At 36.6% G+C, this 19,062-nt stretch overlaps 2 protein-coding genes across 2 annotated transcripts; both read left to right on the top strand.

Moving 5' to 3' along the window:
• Positions 1 to 3,700: 3,700 nt before the first annotated feature.
• LOC113775678 (replication protein A 32 kDa subunit A-like) lies at positions 3,701 to 6,764 on the top strand. Its single transcript, XM_027320658.1, has 10 exons — positions 3,701 to 3,824; positions 3,927 to 4,037; positions 4,143 to 4,240; positions 4,867 to 4,908; positions 4,983 to 5,060; positions 5,447 to 5,522; positions 5,642 to 5,731; positions 5,813 to 5,892; positions 6,195 to 6,263; positions 6,366 to 6,764. The coding sequence occupies exons 1-10, from the start codon at positions 3,741 to 3,743 to the stop codon at positions 6,448 to 6,450; spliced, it is 813 nt and encodes a 270-aa protein (XP_027176459.1). The 5' UTR covers positions 3,701 to 3,740; the 3' UTR covers positions 6,451 to 6,764.
• An 8,496-nt stretch (positions 6,765 to 15,260) lies between these two features.
• On the top strand, positions 15,261 to 19,062 carry LOC113775216 (AP2-like ethylene-responsive transcription factor AIL5). Its single transcript, XM_027319993.1, has 9 exons — positions 15,261 to 15,537; positions 15,657 to 16,032; positions 16,177 to 16,259; positions 16,619 to 16,627; positions 16,832 to 16,920; positions 17,001 to 17,074; positions 17,219 to 17,269; positions 17,375 to 17,451; positions 17,808 to 19,062. The coding sequence occupies exons 1-9, from the start codon at positions 15,453 to 15,455 to the stop codon at positions 18,581 to 18,583; spliced, it is 1,620 nt and encodes a 539-aa protein (XP_027175794.1). The 5' UTR covers positions 15,261 to 15,452; the 3' UTR covers positions 18,584 to 19,062.

Genomic DNA, 19,062 nt, shown 5'->3' with positions numbered 1-19,062 from the left:
TTGTACAGGCGACTGGAGAGCTTTGTAGGAAAATGTGCCTAAATAATTGACTTCGTCCTTCGTAACGGTTTGAGAGCATGAAATCCCCGGATTTTAGTGCAATCAGTTTCCCGGAAAAGAAACAGTACTAGCAGAAGAGCAGAATTTACGTACACCACCGGTGTCAAATGTCAACCACACTCTACGCTAGTCTGCGTCTATGCCCATGTATCCGCTTAATCAAAGACATGCAGAAAAGTATCATGAATTTCCTTGCCATGGACAGTTTAGAAGCCGAAAGCGGTGGGCTTAAATCTTAATCTTTTACTAAGGTGGCTTGACAAGGCAAGCAAGTGCTCTACTGGTTTATTCATTTATATTTTATTCATGCAGTCACTGGAGCATTTTAAAAAAGCGAGTTTGACTAATTTTTAGCCCTCGTGGCACATGTTAATTGGAAGAGTTCATCTCCAGGATTGTTTGGAGTCGATTTCCAGCGCAGTTGATTTTCCATTTTGCACTAGTAAAGTGGGTCTTGTCTTAACTCTTAAGGCTCTGGTTATAGGCACATGCAGCAAGCCTAAAACCATTGCCAATTTGGTTAACGTAACCTTGAGAGCAAAGGCGTTCTCTTTGCTTGTGTACGAGAAAAGGAGAAATAATCACTCGAAAGAAACATATAGTAACAGAAGAGGTCATAGGGGTAGGGTACATGTAACTTGCAAATAAACAAAACCGATATTTATTGACAAAACCCCGATTTCAAACAATCATTCATCTTCACAGACCTCGAAATAACAGGATCACGTGCCCCAATTCCCATTTTTCGCCATTGAACAGGGATGCTACTTCAACTAACCTTTTATACGTGAATTTTTGCAGAAGTTTTGTCAAGAGAGCTGCGGGGTCAAAGCTTCAACTCAACAATCACAACCTTTTGCACCTAAAAAAATTCATCTGGAAGACTAGGAACCTATTGGAGCTTGCTACTTGGTCGGAATATATTTGTGCGTTTTGCATTTGTAGTTTGAAGGGAAGAATGAATTCCAAAATCCGAAATGACGAGCAAAAGAAGCCAAGTTCTGTGCTTCAAAGTGATGGTGTCTACTTCAATCGTATTCTGTCAAGAGACTCTTCTGTTGGTCAATCTTCACGTATATACTACCGGAGACCTGAGGGAGTTCCCTTTAGATGGGAGATGCAGCCCGGGACTCCAAAGAATCTGCCTGAAGATGAAGAGCTTCCACCGCTTAGCCCCCCTCCACTAGCTCAAAGCTTGGGGCTGCCTAAGCCTTGTGTTGATCAACCCAAACATCCAGATCACTCCAAGATCTGGTTTTGGAGAAAAACCAAGATAATCTATAGAAATAGGAAGGTTAAGAATCAAACATCAGTGAGGACAGACGCTGATGTCCCCGGTTTAAACCAAAATGGTCAGATATTTCAACTTGGTGATCAATCTGATGGAGATTTTGTAGCGTCATCTAACAAGTCATGTACTTCATCATCCTCATCTTCATATTCCTCAAACAGTCAAGCCATGGAGTCAACAAGCAATCGAAAGGAGTCCGTTGAAGGTCCATTTTGCTGCAGTCGGTGGGACAATTCAGCAATCCTGGTTCGTGTCACAAGAAGGATATGATTTTTCTTTTCTTTTTTTTTGGGGTACTTGGTGATTGTGTGAATTGATCCTTCTTCTGTGTTTATGTGTTTAAAGTAAATTACATGTTTTGACAGTAGAATTTAGCATTTTCTTCGTATAGACGCGCTAGAAGCACAGACAGACAGACAGGTAAGTTCACCAAATCATTGTCTAAGCTAATCAATACATTTTATCGTTTGCGTGCTAGAATATTTCATGCATATTTTGCTTATAACCTGGATGCAGCTATGCATGGTCAATTCACTCGTCACTTCAATATTGAACTCCAAGTCAAGTTCAGAAATGTTTTATTTTTGCAAAATTTGATTGAGAAAAAGGCAGAAAACAGATTATGTGGGATCCCCAAAAGCCAAAATCACAACGGAAGCTGGGAATACAAGATAATTGGATAGCTTTGCTCAGCTACTTTCTAACTAGTTATTCATGTGTTGATTTTTCTGGCGCATAAATATCATGAAACCCCTCCTCTTTCCCCTCGTAAGATCTAGAGTCTCCCTGATCAGAAATTCAGATATTACCAGGCGCTTAATTCTGGTTGCTTTTTATTTTGAGCCCGCCTCACAAGTCACAATTTGAGTTCAAGACTTAAAATTACGTATTATGTGCCGTACTCCCATGCAAAAATATGATTCCTTGCATCATAAATACTTGAGATGGCAACAATTACTCGTTATGATTAATATGACTCTTTTATTTTCTCTTTTACGGAATGTGTATTGTAGGATGAAGGGGACAGGAAGGTGTACTACTGTCGAGTACACGAGACAGCCTTTGCAGCTGAAAATGATGGTTCTCTGGTGGGCAACAGAATTCTTTGCAGGGTTTCTTCTGTGGATCAGTCTTTTCGTTCGTATTATCGAAGTTCTGAAGGGGTTCCCTTCAGATGGGAAATGCAGCCAGGGACACCAAAACATCCACCAGAAAATGAGCTGATTCCACCCCCCAGTCCTCCACCAGCAGTTCAGAGTTTGGGACTACCGCTCCCAAAGCTTAATTTTCACGAGGAGTCAGCGAAAACTACCAATGGCTTTAAACTGTCAAGAATGGGGTGGTTTTGGATCAACAAGAAGAAAATGCAGAGAACTGAAAAAGTTGGAGAAATCAGCCTTAGACGTGATCTTAATGCAACAGAATCTTGCTGCTCTGATGATAAGGGACCTGAGTGGAGTGATTGTGATTCAGTTCCTCGTTCATCTTCCGCATCCGCAATTGTTGTGCCCAAGTCACATAGTTTAATGAAATTGTCAGAACTTAGAAGAGATCTCTTCAGTAGCAAGTATTTCTGTTTCAATCCGCGGAACACATGAGCATACATAAGTAATATCAATTCTCGCAAATTAACCAGAATGTAGATTAATCTGTCACATATATTGTACACTCTGGACTGCACTTTGATTTATTGTATTAAACGCATTTTGAGTTTATAAGGCTATATACCACGATGATGTCTCTCTGTACCATTTGTTAAGCTATATCATATGTATTTAGGTTAATGTCACAATTGTACATACAATCTTCTTACTATAATTGGTTAAAAAGTTGTAAATTTACCACTTCTTATGTGTTTACCGATTAATTAAGTAAAAATATTTTCATTTCTTTCAATCATATTTCTACTTAGCTCTACAATTTAGATGATCTTTCTATTAAATACAAAAGAAAACGGTTAATATTTTGACATCATTTACCGCTTGATTATCTTCAATCTAACTTTTTTCATCCAATTGTACCTAAAATTAAGAATGGGGCAATCTTTTCGTTCTTTCTTCTTGTGAGTTATGACAAACAAAAAGACAATCAATTAATCATAAACTTCAGTTTTATCATTTCCAAAACGTGACAAAGCTGACATGTATTTTTGGGAAGTGCACTATCCAAATCAAAACGGGCCTATTTCATCCGGCCAACCCATTGATGCAGTGGGCCTCGTTTTACCACTTCCCATAAACATGCCCACCAATTTTTAGCGGGAAAGCAGAATGAAAATGGCGGGAATCGTAAATATGTTATCCATAACTATGATCAGTCCTCTTCATTCGTCCACCGACGTATCTGCCATAAGGAAAAAAAATAACAAAGAAGAAGAAGACAAGAAGAAATGTTCTCCAGCAGCCAGATAGATGTCGCCGGCGGCGGCTTTTCTTCTTCACAAGCCACTGACTCATCCCGCTCCTCAGCCAAGGTCAAATTCTACTTTATCCCATTTTCTTTCATTTCACAATTTTCTTTATTATTTTGTTATTTACTCTTTTTTTTGAATATTTGGACACATTTGAAAAAAAAGAGTCGAGATGCACAGCCGATGGTTCCGGTAACGGTGAAGCAAATAAGCGATGCAGTACTATCAACTGATGACAAATCAAGCTTTAAGATCGACGGAGTTGATGTAAAAAATGTGGGTTTAGTTTTTGTATCCCTTTGAAAATTGTTTTCTTACCTTTTTTTTTCACAATATTTGATTTTTAATATATGAAGATACCTGATTTGTATCGGGTTTCAGGTGATGTTGGTGGGAATGGCATTTAACAAATCTGAAAAGGTTACGGATGTCCAATTTGAGATTGATGATGGGACTGGCCGTATTGGTTGCCTTAGATGGTATACTATTTACCATTCACTTCACATTTAGCTCTCTGTCAGTTTGTATAAGGGGGTTAGGACAATGTCTAAATTCAAATGTTCATTTGAAATTTTTTTTAACTCAGATTCCAATTTGATGTGGACAGCCATTCACTCTTTTGGGAAATTGGATGCCCTTGACGTGCTTCATATTAATAGTAATAGCTAGAATATTCATGGCGTATGGAATCTTATGTTTGATTTCGCTGTCAAGAAATTACTTGCATCTTGGAAATTAAGGTAATCAGAAGTAACGGGAGGAAATTATATCAGAGGGTCAAATATCATCAGTTTTCATCATTTGATATGTAAACCATGAATGCCTGATTCCTGTTATGTGTGTAGAAATGTTAAAAACATATACCAATATGCTTTATGTTTTCTTAGGTTCTACTAACGCTTAACCTTAGATAAGTTAGTCTTGCGTCAAGTTGATCATCTTGACAACCTGTATTAGAGGTTGTTAGTTTGTTATTAACCAACCATTAATGCTGTGACAGTGTGGGAAATCAGATGGCTAATGGCATTGTTGGTTGTTTACTGCAAGTGTAGTTTATATTGAAGTTCATCTTTGGCTAAGTATGTATTCATGTTATACATTGCAGGATCAATGACGCCGTGGACACCAAGGAAGTCGGGAGAATAGAGTAAGATCTCCGACTTTGTTAGTTCTGCTTCTTTTACATTTAACTTCAAACCATGTTTTTTGTTTGAATTATAGGGATGGGAAGTATGTTCGAGTGCATGGACTTTTGAGAGCATTGCAAGGCAAAAAGCAACTACAGGTCTTTGCCATCAGGTAGGCATCATTTTGCAATTTAATATGAGCTTTATTCAAATTTTTTTCTGAGAAATAAAAATTCTTGGCCTGAGCTGTCGCTATTTGAGTTATATTGTCCTCATTTAAGATTATTAAACGATTTGAAAATGACATCTATCTAATTGTAGCATTAATAGCAACTCGGTGTTGGATGCTTTTTCTTTTGCTGGAATCGGAGGTGAAAACTTGAGGAAATTTGTTCAATTGGATTGCGTATTTTTTGAGGAGATCAATCTTTATGTTCATGTTATATTTTTTCTATTGTCATGCCATAATTGCACATTGGCTAGCTAATAGAGTGTCCATAGATGACTAATATTTTGCCATTTTTGTATACCAATGGTTGAATTTTTTCTTGATTTCAGGCCTCTGAATAACTATGATGAGCTCTCAAGCCACTTTCTCGCCTGCATACATTACCACAGCTTTAACACCAGACGGGTATAAATACAACTTTTGCTTGTTATCTGTTTCAACAATGCGTAGCATGCAGTTATTGAATAGGTTATACTTGTTAATTATTTCATCTTCTAATATATTGTCAAATATACATGGCGCAGAATGGAGTCACTGCCCCTTTTCAAGTTCATAATCCAATTTCAGCAGTTAGCACTCCTGTGAATGGACACAAGAGCTCCTCTTCAAATCAAGTCAGTTGACATTAATACTCGCCTAGCATTAGATTACTTGATCTTTATAATGTTTCTGATTCGTTCTTCTGGACTTCTCAGTTCTATGGAGAATATAGCACGGATGGACTCAAGGGCATTGATAAAATGGTGATAGAGTACTTGGAACAACCTTCCTCAGTGTAAGTCATAAAAGTTGATGCAAATGGTCTGCACCGCATAGAAACGTAAATAACTGTCACTGGAATAGTTTGTCTAGATGGGCTGCATGACCGGTGTAATTTGCTCCGGAATATATTGCTAACAGCGCGGAACAGGGAAATGGCTAGCGCAATTTGTTTTTCACTAGAAAATGGATTGTCTTCATCTTCGATTTGAAAATTAAATAACTACTTGATATTCTTCCGAGTCCGTTTATTTAAAATTTGAGTTTGTACATGGTCTTTTTTTATGCTTATTGACTTGAGCTATTCCCATGTTCCAGGGCTCAGGAAAAGGGAGTTCACAGGAATGAAATTGCCCAGCACCTCAAAATTCCTCTGGAAAAGATCTTGTACTTACCCTCTCTCTCTCTCTCTCCCTCTCTGCTTGCGTGCGGATATAGTAATGAAAGCAACTCACCAGTTTTCTTTCCCCCCTTTTGTCAATGTTGTAGGGAGACTATTGAGTCCCTAGAATCAGAAGGGCTGATTTACTCAACAATTGATGAATGTCATTACAAGTCCACTACCTGTGGTTGAAGTCATGACATGCATATGCCCCAGATCAATGCGAGGATTGATAGCAAGATCATCATGCACCCATGCTTGCACTCATTTACTTAGGTTGGATGTCCTATTTTGTTAGTAGTAGAGTTGAAAAGGGAACATCGGCTCCATGATAAGTAAAATCCAGCAGACTTTTGTACGCTCGAAAAGTTTCCAACCTTATTTAGATAGCCCGTGTTTTGGCTCTGTCTGTTCTGATGTAAAGGGTAAAACAACTTACTGCTCTCTTAGGATTGAACTTCACCTTGAAAACTTTGCAGTAAATGATTGATCAAAGACTTAAAATCCGTTGCAGCTTCTGTTTTGCAGCCGCAATATGATGTCTCAAAGGATGAAGGATTATTAGATTCTGTCGTCCTTTAGAAGTTAAAGTTAAACCCGGCTAAAGGGCTCCACCTTCATTAAATCAAAATGCTAGAGCTAGACCAATTATTCATATATTGCTTCATAATCCTTCGCAAGTGCAGTCTGATTTGAGTGTGAGAAGTTACGCAACTTTTTCTTCCCTCACGTGGAAAGTTGGAAGTCGGAACCTTGTTAGCTAAGTACATTTGGTTCCGCAGGTGGCATTGTGGTATTATCAAACACCCAAAGCCTTTACTTTTTGTTTATTATGTGAATGGTAAATTATAACATTTTGACAAAAAAAAAAAGAGAAGAAAATGGCAAATTATTACTTGGTGAAAGTGCATTAGATATTCAAAGAGTTATTCATCATGTCAATGATAAAATTGAAATGCAACCAATGATTTGTGATAACCTGAGGCTTTGTTTGTCTTGGAGGGAAAGGAATGGAAGGAATATGGTATTTTTTGTTTGGATTCTTGTGCAAATGTCATGGCCCTTGACTTACAACTTCAGCCTACCAATTGGGCCTACTCGGACTGGTTTTGATAGGCCCATTTTTGGACCATTTTAAAAATGCTAAAAAACTTTTAGGCCATGCCCAGCCCAAATGATTAAAACCCGGATGCTTCCTATTTCCAATTATTCTTAGTTTTTATTTATAACCATGTGTGATTTATACAGTGGATTCAGATTAACAAGTGGGTGGTCGGAAACTTAATTTTAGTGGACTTAATTTTGTAAAGGACGCAAAGTCAGCAACATTTTAGAAGTGAGAGACAAAAAGAATCATTTAACAAAATGTGGGAACATTTTGAACAGAGCAATTTTCCTTTTTAAATATATAAAAATACATAATAATTAGGTCAAGCCAGAGACGAGGTGTAAATTTTACAAAACACAAATTGCTACTCGTGGCCACTTGGTTTGACTAGTCAATGAACCACGAACGTGCTTTAATGGAGTTGAATTCGATTACAAGTATTTTTTAGCAAGAATTTTCACAAACTACGCCTAAGCGAATCCCACAAGTACAATCAAATGACAATTGCTGATTTCTGACTGCACCTAAGAAACGATTACGAGTATCGAACCACTTAATTTTCGACGCCACATGGCTACTAATAAATTTCTGATACTCCTTCAGTTTACGCTTAGGTACGTTGCAGTTTTATTTCTTAGTACGTGTTATTTGTCTTGCAGTTTAGCGTTAATTTCTTTGTCGATCCTTTTTGCAGTCTCCTGTTTTCCTTGGAAGAGTAAACAGAGCATTAGATGAAATAATAAAATTGTACTAGCATACATTGGGTTGCTTAATGGTTATTATTGGTTTCTGTTCTTGTGTTGGACTTGGGAGGGTTTTATTTATGTTCTTTTTTTTATCGGCTGCCATCTGTTATTGATTAATCAATAGCCTGTAAAACTCGTGAAAATAATAATATGCATGCATCTCTTTTTTCTCAGGTTGAACAATGAGAAGACAAGAAGCTGCAGATTAAATCAAGGACGTACACATTCCTAGGCGAGATCACACGTGTAATGTGATTTTGCCTGTGAGAGAGAAGTCACGTGATTTTCACTCCACCGCCCACTTTTTCCCTTCCCCTCTAAGCTTTACTTAGCAGATTACCAGGAGAAAATTCGACAGTAAAAAATATTCCTAACTTAGCTTTAGGTGGTGAGCTGATTCTGGTCTTCGATCCTTTTTGGGCTACATTCGTGGACCATTGCCCATCAGACTAAAAGGGCTTTTGTTAAAATGCCTTAGACCTACTTGAATGACTTCATGGTCCCATCCCACCCATCTAGTATGAGTTTCTTTTCTTTTTTCCGTTTTTTTTTTAAACTCTTCCTGTGGAAGGGCGCAAAGAATTTACAGGCAAAATGAAAGCCCTTTTTCACTATATTTAACATTTTTGTTCCTCATTAAATATTTTCTAAAAAAATTAATTTCCTAATTACCCAATTTCAAATGATTATTGTACATTTCTGCGTACAGATGAGAAAATGATTAAAAAAATTAGAGTTTGTTTGAATAGGTAATGTTTTAGAAAGTATTTTTTGTTACGCCATTGAAACATTTTTTGCTTACAATTATATTATTTATTCATTTTTATCACATACTTCCTCCGTCTCATATATTTAGACATATTTGACGATATGTACTTTTTATACATAGTACATTCCACTAAAAAAAATTTCTTTTATTCCATTTTTACCTTGTTGATCAAAGTAAAAAGTAAAAAACAATCACATCACATTTGTCTTTATGTATCATTAATGAAGGTCATAAGGGGAATTTTAGAGTATAAAGTAGTTAGAAATGTCAAATATGACAAATCGTTTGGAACAGCCAAAAAGAAAAAGTATGACACTTTTAATGAAACGAACGGAGTATATCGTATCATAAAAAATTATTATAGTATTATTTTTAAACAAAAAAAAATTCCAGATTCGAGGCATTAACAAATTATATAGGTTTAACTTTCATCCACATAGCTGAGTACCCCAAAGAAAAAAGAGTAGGTGTAACATGTTTTAATATTAGAGTGATTATAGTACATAGGAATAAAATTAATAGTAACACATACCATGTAGCAGACTAGCAGTAACAATTGCTAAGTAATACTAGTAGTTGATTAAAGAATTGGAAGGTCATGTGGGGAGGGTAACAAAGTGATCATACGGTAATAATAGCGCTAGTCAAAAGATTTGGGGGGAACGAACGAACGTGTGGAATGATTCGTTTCACTCGAGTCGTTTTTGACCGTTGACCAATTATGGGGCCTTTGGTAAATCATGAGAGACACCCAGCTCCCGTCGGAGCCATTAATTCTTATATATACTTTCTATTAAATATTTTCCATTGAAGCCTCGTATGCATTTATTTTATTTTTTTCGTTGCAAATATCATGATTAATCAAATTCTACTGCCGACCATGTCCCGCCAAATTCTCAGCCAATCACTACCGGGACACCCACGCTTTGCATCTTTTTCTTTTTTTTTTTTTGGGGGGTTGGGTCAATTCGGAACGAAAAGCTGCTTGTCGTATGACTTATTGTACTCTCCATCACTTCCATCTGATCTGTCATCGTTTTTTATTTTTGTATTTATATTTATTGTTCACTTTTCGTGTTCACTAGACGTGGAAGCTTGAATTGTTCGTTTAGTCATTGGAGCAAATTGACTATACGAAACAAAGCGATGACAAAAACTTGCGATGGTCTGCAGACTAGGGTGGCACGAGAGTCAAGCAACTTGCGCAGAATTCGAGTCGAGTTCAAATTGATCAAGTCAAATTTAAATTAAAATTGAAATTTAAAGAAACTCAACTCACAAGTTTTGCGAGACGACTCGATAGTCTGCAGTCTAGGACTGTATATTATGAGTCAAATCGCTCGCAAGCCAATCACGAATAATTCAAGTCGAATTTGAAATGATCAAATTGAGTTCAAACTCAAAGTTAAGATTAAAAATATTCAGTTCGTTAGTTTACGAATCGACTGGATTTTATATATATATTTAAAAATTTTATTTTAATAATAAAATTACATATATATTCCTAATATTTTATTATGTATTAAGAAAATTTACTATTTTATTTATTTTTTAAAAAATAAATGTAATTATTTTTATTATTTTAAACTCGAGTTTGAACTTGACTCGGTTCAATTTTGAATTTGAATTCGAATTCGAGCTTTATATGTGTTTGGACAGCCAATTATTTGGCCAAATATATTTGCTGACATCACCATTACAATTTCCAATACACCTTTTTATCTTCCCAATTTCTTTTTTATCTCACATACATCACATCACAAAAAGTGCTACAGTAAAAATATTTCAAATAACTTACAATCCAAACACACTTATATTATTGAAAGCTCGTCGAACTCAAATTCAAATATAGTAAAATTAAATCAAAACTCGACTCGATTATATCAAAACTTAAGTTGAGTCGGTTTGTTTACAACCTAATTTGCACTCTAACCATGCATACAAAAGTACCATTTCAATTGTTTTTCATGCTTCGCAACTAAAAGTGGATTATTTGAGGAGTTTGCAGGGCTATGAATCAACATATAGAGCAGAATTTCGCAATACACAAGTGAATTTGGTAAAAGATTAAAGGAAAATAAAAAAATTACAGATGCTTTGATTTTCATAATATCAAACTCTAATCTCTAATTTGTTTTTCTTTGGTAAACAAAAGGCAGAGAAACAACAATATTTTATCATGTTTAGGCACTGTTTCGTGAAAAGGGACAAATTAAGATAGAGGTTTGAGTACCATTTTTGGCCAAAGGAATAGTAGTGTAAAAGAAGGCGCGGACGCAGGGACTATTGAAGATTTGAAGGATGAAGCATGGCGAAGGGGGAGAGATAGCACTTTAGGACGCGTGGCAGGGGAGTATAGTGTGGCAAATGCAATGCATATGGCTGCCATTTCCGAATCTATCCTCTCTGCATACTGCACAAAGGGCAGGCTGAGGCGTTCTTCACCAACCCCTATCTCTCCTTCTCCCTCTCTCTCACACACACACACACACGGAGGTAGATGATATATATATATTTAGTCCATACCTGCCTGGGTGCCCGGCCGGGGCCAAATTTAAGCTTGGACGTTGCAGATGCTGAGTTTTAAAAAGTACAGGTTATATGTACGTACTTTCTTGCTTTACCGGCTGCTTCTTCCTGCAACATTTCATGGTCTTATCCTCTGCCTGCCTCCTGCTGAGGTCCCATCCACCCGGGATGGGATTTGGAGGAGAAACAAAATTCTTGTATAAATTATACGGTCAAATTCTATTTTAGATATACACTAGTAAGTATAAATTCCAGGCTACTGCAAATTTGATCCACAATTTTATTTGAAGTCACGACATGCGTACACTCAACCAGCCTTGTTCTTGTTTATTTTAGGTTTTATAAAAACTGATGATAGATATTAATTATAAAATTATGATCAAAATCAGCTAAAGTTACTCTTTAGTAAATTTTAAATTTTAGTTTTTTAACTTTTAAAAAATCTAAAATGTAAACGTTAGAGTAATGAAGGAAATTAAACGATAACAAGCCCGTCTATGCCACAAATTTTGCAGGTAGACGTTACATATTTATCAATCAAGAAGAGAGACCGTCCTTGTTTATCATCCTATTCTTTTTATCTTAACAAATTTCACAATAAAGTAATAGTACTCTAGTTCTTTTTTTTTTTTTTTTTTTTAAGGAAAGTAATACTACTAGTTCCAAATACAAGTTCAAAAGGCAAAAGTGCAAACTATTCTGACAACCAAAAGTATAGTACTAAGAAAAAGGGCGAGGCATCGAGAAAAATGTAAAAAGAACAGGGACGGCCGAGGAGAGAGTGGATTTGCATCATTCCTTCCAGTATGAAACAGCAGTAAACTGTATAAAAATGTGTTTCTTTTATAATATATTTCCTTTAGAGCCAAAAGAAAATGATTCGTCACCTTGTGAAATGCTCCCCTATGTTTGAAGGGTATTAGCAATTTGGAACCTTGCGCCTTCTATCTTCAAAAAAATGAAATCCATCCCGTCCCTAAAATCTATATCAAGAAAATTTGCTATAGTGAAGGACAAAACTAGCTGGTCAATGGCCGATTCTCGGCTAATTATTTTAACTGGTTATAAATTTTGATTTCAGCTAACTAATTTTTGTAATGTTCTCGATTGTTTTTACACTTGGATTATATATTTATATTTTTTTACTTATTAGAAAAAGTTAAAATTTATAATAAACTTGATTCTAACTATTCTTTATAATCAGTTTCTATAATCAGAATTTATAAAGCAACCAAGAATAAGGCCAATAAACACTCCATTCTTCATATTAAAGATGTTATACTTTTTATTTTGAAATTTTCTAAAATATTTATCATCTCATCAAAATTAAAATTAATTTTGATCTCCTCTTCCAATAATATTTCCACTTTTATGTATATTTCATACTAATTTTAAATTTAAAATTTGAATTTTTGAGAACAATTTTACAAACAAATCCATGAACATCCCCTATTTTTAAAAAGTGCAAATGATTTGGAGTAGAGGGAGTAGACGAACTTGCTGTGTTTCGGCTACCATACGCAAGTTGCTGTCATGGAACATGCAAAATGACCCCATATGACCTTGCTTTGTGGTTATAAATATAAAGCATAAACGCCTTGTAACAAAAATCTCATAATAAATCCTACATTATCAATTATCAAGTCATCACTACAAAATTGGGATATTATTGTAAAATAGTGCCCGAGAATCTCTAGCCACATTGGCACTTCCGACGCCAAAATTATTATTATTATTATTATTTTGAGGAACCGACACAAAAAATACAAAGAATTTGTTTACTACTACGAAATCATTCCATTTGGGGATATATTATACCCAAATCAAAGTGCCGATTCCTCATCCTCTACGTGCAAGGAAAGCGGGGTGGGAGAAAAATAAAAGGGAATGCCACGTGTAACCACTGGGGCCCAAAATCAAATAATTTGTCGGGCGTCCTTATGGGTCGTCGTGTCCCCTTCTTCACCTTCTTGCTTCCCCACAAACAGCCACACCTAAAAATTCTCTCCATCTATGAGACGATCCATCTACCTCCTCTTTTTATCTTTTCCTTTTCAAAATTCTTTTACTTTTACCTTTTTTTATTTTTCAATCTTTAAAAGTTGATTGTCCCATGTTTGTCCTCGCAAAATTTTCTCTTTCTTCCCCATCTTATGAAATATGAATTGGTCCAGTCATTAGAAACTCCACATACAATGACTACTTTTTTTATTAACCTTGCAAAATTTTAAAGCTCCATCCTGCATAAATTTCTTAACTTTCTTTGCAAACTTCGAAGTTTCTATGCACTAATAATTGTCTTGTATAAATCTCCTTTCGTTGAAGAAATATCACTAAAAACCAAGTATGAGCTCTTTCTTTATGCTCCTGGACTTCTCCCTTATTACTGCCCCTTTTTTTTCAAAAAATATGTGCATTTTCTATGAACACATTTGTCAATACCTTTTTATCTTAAATATATTAAAATACTATTGTATTTTTTTTTTACAAAAATTTTAAAAAATAACAATCTAAATGAGCTCTTAGATTCAGTTAAGACTGGGTTTTGGTGCGATTGAGCGTGTGCTGTTGTATTTTTTTTTTTTAAGTTAACTTTGATACAATTGTATTACTCATTGAGTTAGTGTACAAATAATATATATATTAAATTATTTAATAAAAACAACAACTGTACAATTCATAATAAATCTAATTGCCCCGTCCTTAATCACCACAAGAGGTGTTAAACATAATCCAATTATATTGATTAAATGGATATGGGTATGCAACAATGAACTTTGAATGAGTCTATAAATGACGATCAAATCAAACTGATTTAATTGATAAGTAGTGAGTTGACTCAACTCACCCATTTATTCCTATTAATTAAAATAATTATGTATATATATATATTTAGACTCAATTTTTAGTAGGTGTTAAGCAGGTAAATTTGAATTTTCTACCAATCTAATAATAATAAAATATCGTTATTTCTTGTCAAACAATATGCAAAAAATTTTAAAAAAATAAAATTTCAAGTGAATCATAAATAGATAATTAAATATATCCATACCTATTTTCTAAATTGATATAAATCAATTGGTTTATTTTGACACATTTATTAAATAAATATAAATTAATTATATTTATTATCCAATTATAACCCGTTCAAATCCGTTAAGCTCATCCATTTAGGTAGGCACCCCTAGCACCCTATCGTCCGAAGAGTCTGTAATAACAACAATCGGTATAACACGTAAAGTTACCACAGTATCGATCTAATTTTGTAAGGGGGGAAAAAAAAAAGAGCAGTAAGTAGCATGACAAGGATATCTTCCGTGTGTTGAGTCAAGAGAGACAGACAACAGAGACCGCCCAGTCATCCCATGAAATGCTTCCACTTGTTTTACTCTGCAACACTCCCTACATCAATAGTCAATCCCCATGCATATGCATCCTGCATATTGCATAATGCATTAACACACACACACACACACGCACGCACACACACCAAGCCCAGACCACTGTACACACACAACGATTACCTCCATTAATTATACTACTACTAATTTCTCCAAGCCATTGCCTCCCACCGGGCCACCACCCCCGCTCCCCACAGCCCGTCTTACCTCTTACCTTAGAGACTCTGCCGGTATATGTATGTAAATTTTTTTTTTTTGGGGGTAGAAACTAGTCTGGGTTGCTGGTACATGTATGTAATGTAAAGACTCTGAGAGCGACCTCGATCCTCGTGCAACCTCTCCATTTTACCTCTATATTTGTGTCCTCTCCTTTCACTAACTCAAAGTATATTTTTCTCTGGTCTCCACTTCACTACACCTTCCTTCGTTTGAGATAGTAGTGGCAGTAGTGGTAATTTTCATCACCTCAATCATCCCCAATCTTTCCTGCTTTTCTCTCACTTACAGCAAGAATACATATTAGCTAGCTTAGCTCAGGACTCAGGAGGCGCTGTTTCCCAAAGAACCCATCTGGCTTAGAAGTTAGATCTCTTTCTTTCACGCTCACCGACGACCACTTCCACTTCAAATTTCAAAACCCTATGGATTCTTCCCATCCCAACTGGCTCGCCTTCTCGCTTTCCAACCATCCTCTCTTTGAAGCCTTCAACTCCCCTACTTCCTCCAGTATAATCTCTCTCTCCCCTTATTGCTACTATTTTATTTGGCCTGGAAAATTGTTCACAATCTTTTACTAATATTCACTACAAAAAATGTTTTATTTATGTGTCTTTTATATTTTTTAGGTGGGGCGGTTATTAGAGCTGAAGAAGATAATGGAAACAATGGTGCAAGTGTGACTGCAGCAGCAGATTTATCAACAGTTCTCAACTGTTCTAGCCCCAAGCTTGAGGATTTCTTGGGTGGTGGGTCTAATGGTTCTTGTTCTTCTGCTGATGTTTGTCAGTTTGGCGGGGGAAATCAGACTTCAGCTTTGATTAACGCGGACGTGTATGATTCGGAGCTTAAATCAATAGCGGCTAGCTTTTTACGTGGATATTCAACCGAGCAGGCTGAATCCCAGAAGCAGTTGGCAGCTGTTCCACTGGCTCCTGAGCCGCCTGCGAAGAAGGCGGTCGAGACTTTTGGCCAACGTACGTCTATTTTCAGAGGGGTTACTAGGTAAGCACCGGTTAAGAATGGTTTTAAGGTTGTATTTATTGCTTGGTATGTTATTACTAGTATATGGTATTTGTTTAGTACTAGTATATAAGTAACTCCTTTTACTTAATCTCCTTTTTTTTCCCCCTCTGTTTTGAACTTCAGGCATAGGTGGACCGGAAGATATGAAGCCCATTTGTGGGATAATACTTGCAGAAGAGAAGGGCAAAGTCGCAAGGGAAGGCAAGGTATATATTTTCACTTCTTCAGGGTTTTCAGGTTTATAGTTGTTAATTTTTTTTTAAAATGAAAACATGCTATCGTGGTTATCCAAACTCAAATTTAAGTCGGAGATCTAAGCTCAGGTTTTTAGGATTTCGAAAAGAGCAGGCAGGCCGTTTAGATTTTTCTTTAAATAATTATTGGGTTTATTTTTGGGCTAATAAGTTACAACACGAGCGCGTAGTATTTCATTATTCGATGAGAAGAGATTCTCGTTCAGACTACTATAGGGTAGACGAAGGTGGGCTAATGTCGGTTGGTTCTTTATGTGGCATGTACTTGGGCGAATGATTATGGCGAATGGACGATTCAAATCATGGCTCAGTTTATCTGGGTGAGTACTAATGATCTCTCTCATTGTATCATCATATTTTCCATTCTTGAGCACAGTTTGATAGTCAAATCATTTTTTGTAGAAGTATCGAAAGAGAATCTTCCTGCATGGACAAACAGTCTTCTAGGATTAGATTCTCCTTGGATTCTCATTTTCTGACACTACTGGTGTGTTTGGATGGTTTTCTTGTTTTACGCTTCGCAGGTGGATATGACAAAGAAGAGAAAGCAGCTAGGGCTTATGATCTCGCCGCCCTTAAATACTGGGGTCCGACCACCACCACAAATTTTCCGGTGAGCACATGAATGCTATATGCATGCCCTTTGCTTGTCCACCCTGTAAACCTGAACAACGTTGGCTTGTGCTTATTTAGGTGTCTAACTATGAGAAGGAACTGGAGGAAATGAAGCACATGACTAGGCAAGAATTTGTTGCTTCTCTTAGGAGGTTAGATTTCCTAGCCATGCTTTATTTAACCTGCATTTTCCCTCTTAGCTTTGTCGGAGTTCTACGTTATTTACAATTTTTTGCTCTCTCTCTCTCTCTCTCTTCCCTAATATTCTATTTTCTTGGTACTTTATGGTATTGCAGGAAAAGTAGCGGGTTTTCTAGAGGGGCATCAATCTACAGAGGAGTCACTAGGTGCATGCATGCATATAACCTTATAGTAAATGAATCATCTTGTCCTTTAACTAATGTAACTGGATGTCTGCGAAACTAATTTTTTGTGCCAAAACGTTCGATCAGGCACCATCAACATGGACGTTGGCAAGCTAGAATAGGAAGGGTTGCTGGCAACAAAGATCTCTACCTTGGGACCTTCAGTAAGTTCATATCTTTGTCGACAACATATCCTGATAAACCAAAGTACTTTCGTGCACCATTTCCCCGATCAGTCTTTTAAAGGAAAAAGTAATGCCAATTTTTAGAACAACAAGTAATATGCGAGTAGTACAATTTGTGGCCGTGGAGGTGAATGCCCAAAAATATCTTTTAAGGGGCCTTTGATAGCAATAAATGTGGTTCCATTACATGCCAATTTCCATGTTGTTGCCTTTTTTTCTAAACACGGGAGATAAATTAAAATTGAAAACAATGTTCAATTTTGTCTCTTGCACTTGAATTTTTCAGAAAATGTCGTTTAAGAGAATAGTTTCTTGATTTTGTACTTCCCCAACAGGTACCCAGGAAGAAGCAGCAGAGGCTTATGACATTGCTGCAATCAAATTTAGAGGCCTGAACGCCGTGACAAATTTCGACATCAGCCGTTACGACGTAAAAAGCATAGCAAGCAGCAATCTCCCGGTTGGAGGAATCAGCAACAATAAATCCAACAACAACAACAAGACATCATCAGATTCTTTATCTGATAACAAGAGCGGTGACGGAAGCAACCGGTCAGATGACCGAGACCACTCCTCAGCCACCTCGGTTTCCTTTGTTTCTCAGCCTTCAACATCAGCTCTCGGCTTTGGTTTGCCCATCAAACAAAACTCCCCATCAACCTCCGATTTTTGGTCTAGCCTCGGCTACCACAATAATAATGTCACTGCCAAAATCCCAACTCCTACAGCTATCCCACTTTTCCAAAATCCCAGTACCCCAAATGGTACAACATTGCAGTGTACAACACCCTCCTTCAACGTGGACTACCCAACTAATAATAATAATAATGGCTACTTCAGTGGTGGAGGGTACTTTCAGCAGCAGCATCAGCAGAGTAATGTTCTTGGTGGTGGTGGTGGTGGTAATGGTAATGGTACAGGTACTAATAGTTCAAGTCCAAGTGAACAAGTTCCATTTGTGACAAGAATTGCATTAGGCAGCAGCAATGGGACTGGCAGTACTTATGATGCTGCCAATTTTGGTAATTGGATTTCGCCAACCCTTCATTCATTCCAACCTGCAAAGCCAAATCTATCAGTGTTCCAGACGCCAATTTTTGGAATGGAATGAGCCCATCAAAGATTTATTTATGGAAATGAAGGACGGGGAAATTGAAAGGGGACAGACGGGGAGCAGAGAAGTGAATGCTGTTTATGAGTTTGCTTAACATAAAATGGTGGGTTGGTCAAAAGGGCTAGAAAAACTTTTACTTTTTGCATGGGATGGTATAATGGGACTGACAATCATTTCACAGCAAAGCAAAAACTAGCAGCGGAGTACTTGCTAACTGAATCTTTTGTTTTGGTCTTTTCCCTTCTTTTGTTCTTTTTCTCCTTTACCTTTCTTTTCTTGTCCCGCTTTAGGACTGACATGATTAATCACGGTATAATGGAAAAGAAAAATCCTTTTGTAATTAATCCTTTGTCTGCTAGCTAGCTAGTTCCAATCTTGTGAACATCCTCCTTTTCAGCGTTTATTTACTACATTTTGTAGATTAAACATTGTAGCAATGCTGTATTAATGTGCAGTGGTGGAGCCCTGTTCCTGTT

This window comes from Coffea eugenioides, chromosome 6, assembly GCF_003713205.1.
Source record: "Coffea eugenioides isolate CCC68of chromosome 6, Ceug_1.0, whole genome shotgun sequence".
In the NCBI taxonomy this organism is placed as follows: Eukaryota; Viridiplantae; Streptophyta; class Magnoliopsida; order Gentianales; family Rubiaceae; genus Coffea; species Coffea eugenioides.
This window is presented reverse-complemented; position numbering and strand designations above follow the sequence as displayed.

Excerpts from the sequence above, each read along its gene's own strand:
- LOC113775678 (XM_027320658.1), top strand. The coding sequence starts at position 3,741 with ATGTTCTCCAGCAGCCAGATAGATGTCGCCGGCGGCGGCTTTTCTTCT. Across the intron at positions 4,241-4,866 it reads CGTATTGGTTGCCTTAGATG|GATCAATGACGCCGTGGACA; the intron begins GTATACTATTTA and ends TATACATTGCAG. Across the intron at positions 5,061-5,446 it reads CTACAGGTCTTTGCCATCAG|GCCTCTGAATAACTATGATG; the intron begins GTAGGCATCATT and ends TCTTGATTTCAG.
- LOC113775216 (XM_027319993.1), top strand. The coding sequence starts at position 15,453 with ATGGATTCTTCCCATCCCAACTGGCTCGCCTTCTCGCTTTCCAACCAT. Across the intron at positions 16,921-17,000 it reads CCACCACCACAAATTTTCCG|GTGTCTAACTATGAGAAGGA; the intron begins GTGAGCACATGA and ends GTGCTTATTTAG. Across the intron at positions 17,270-17,374 it reads ATCTACAGAGGAGTCACTAG|GCACCATCAACATGGACGTT; the intron begins GTGCATGCATGC and ends ACGTTCGATCAG.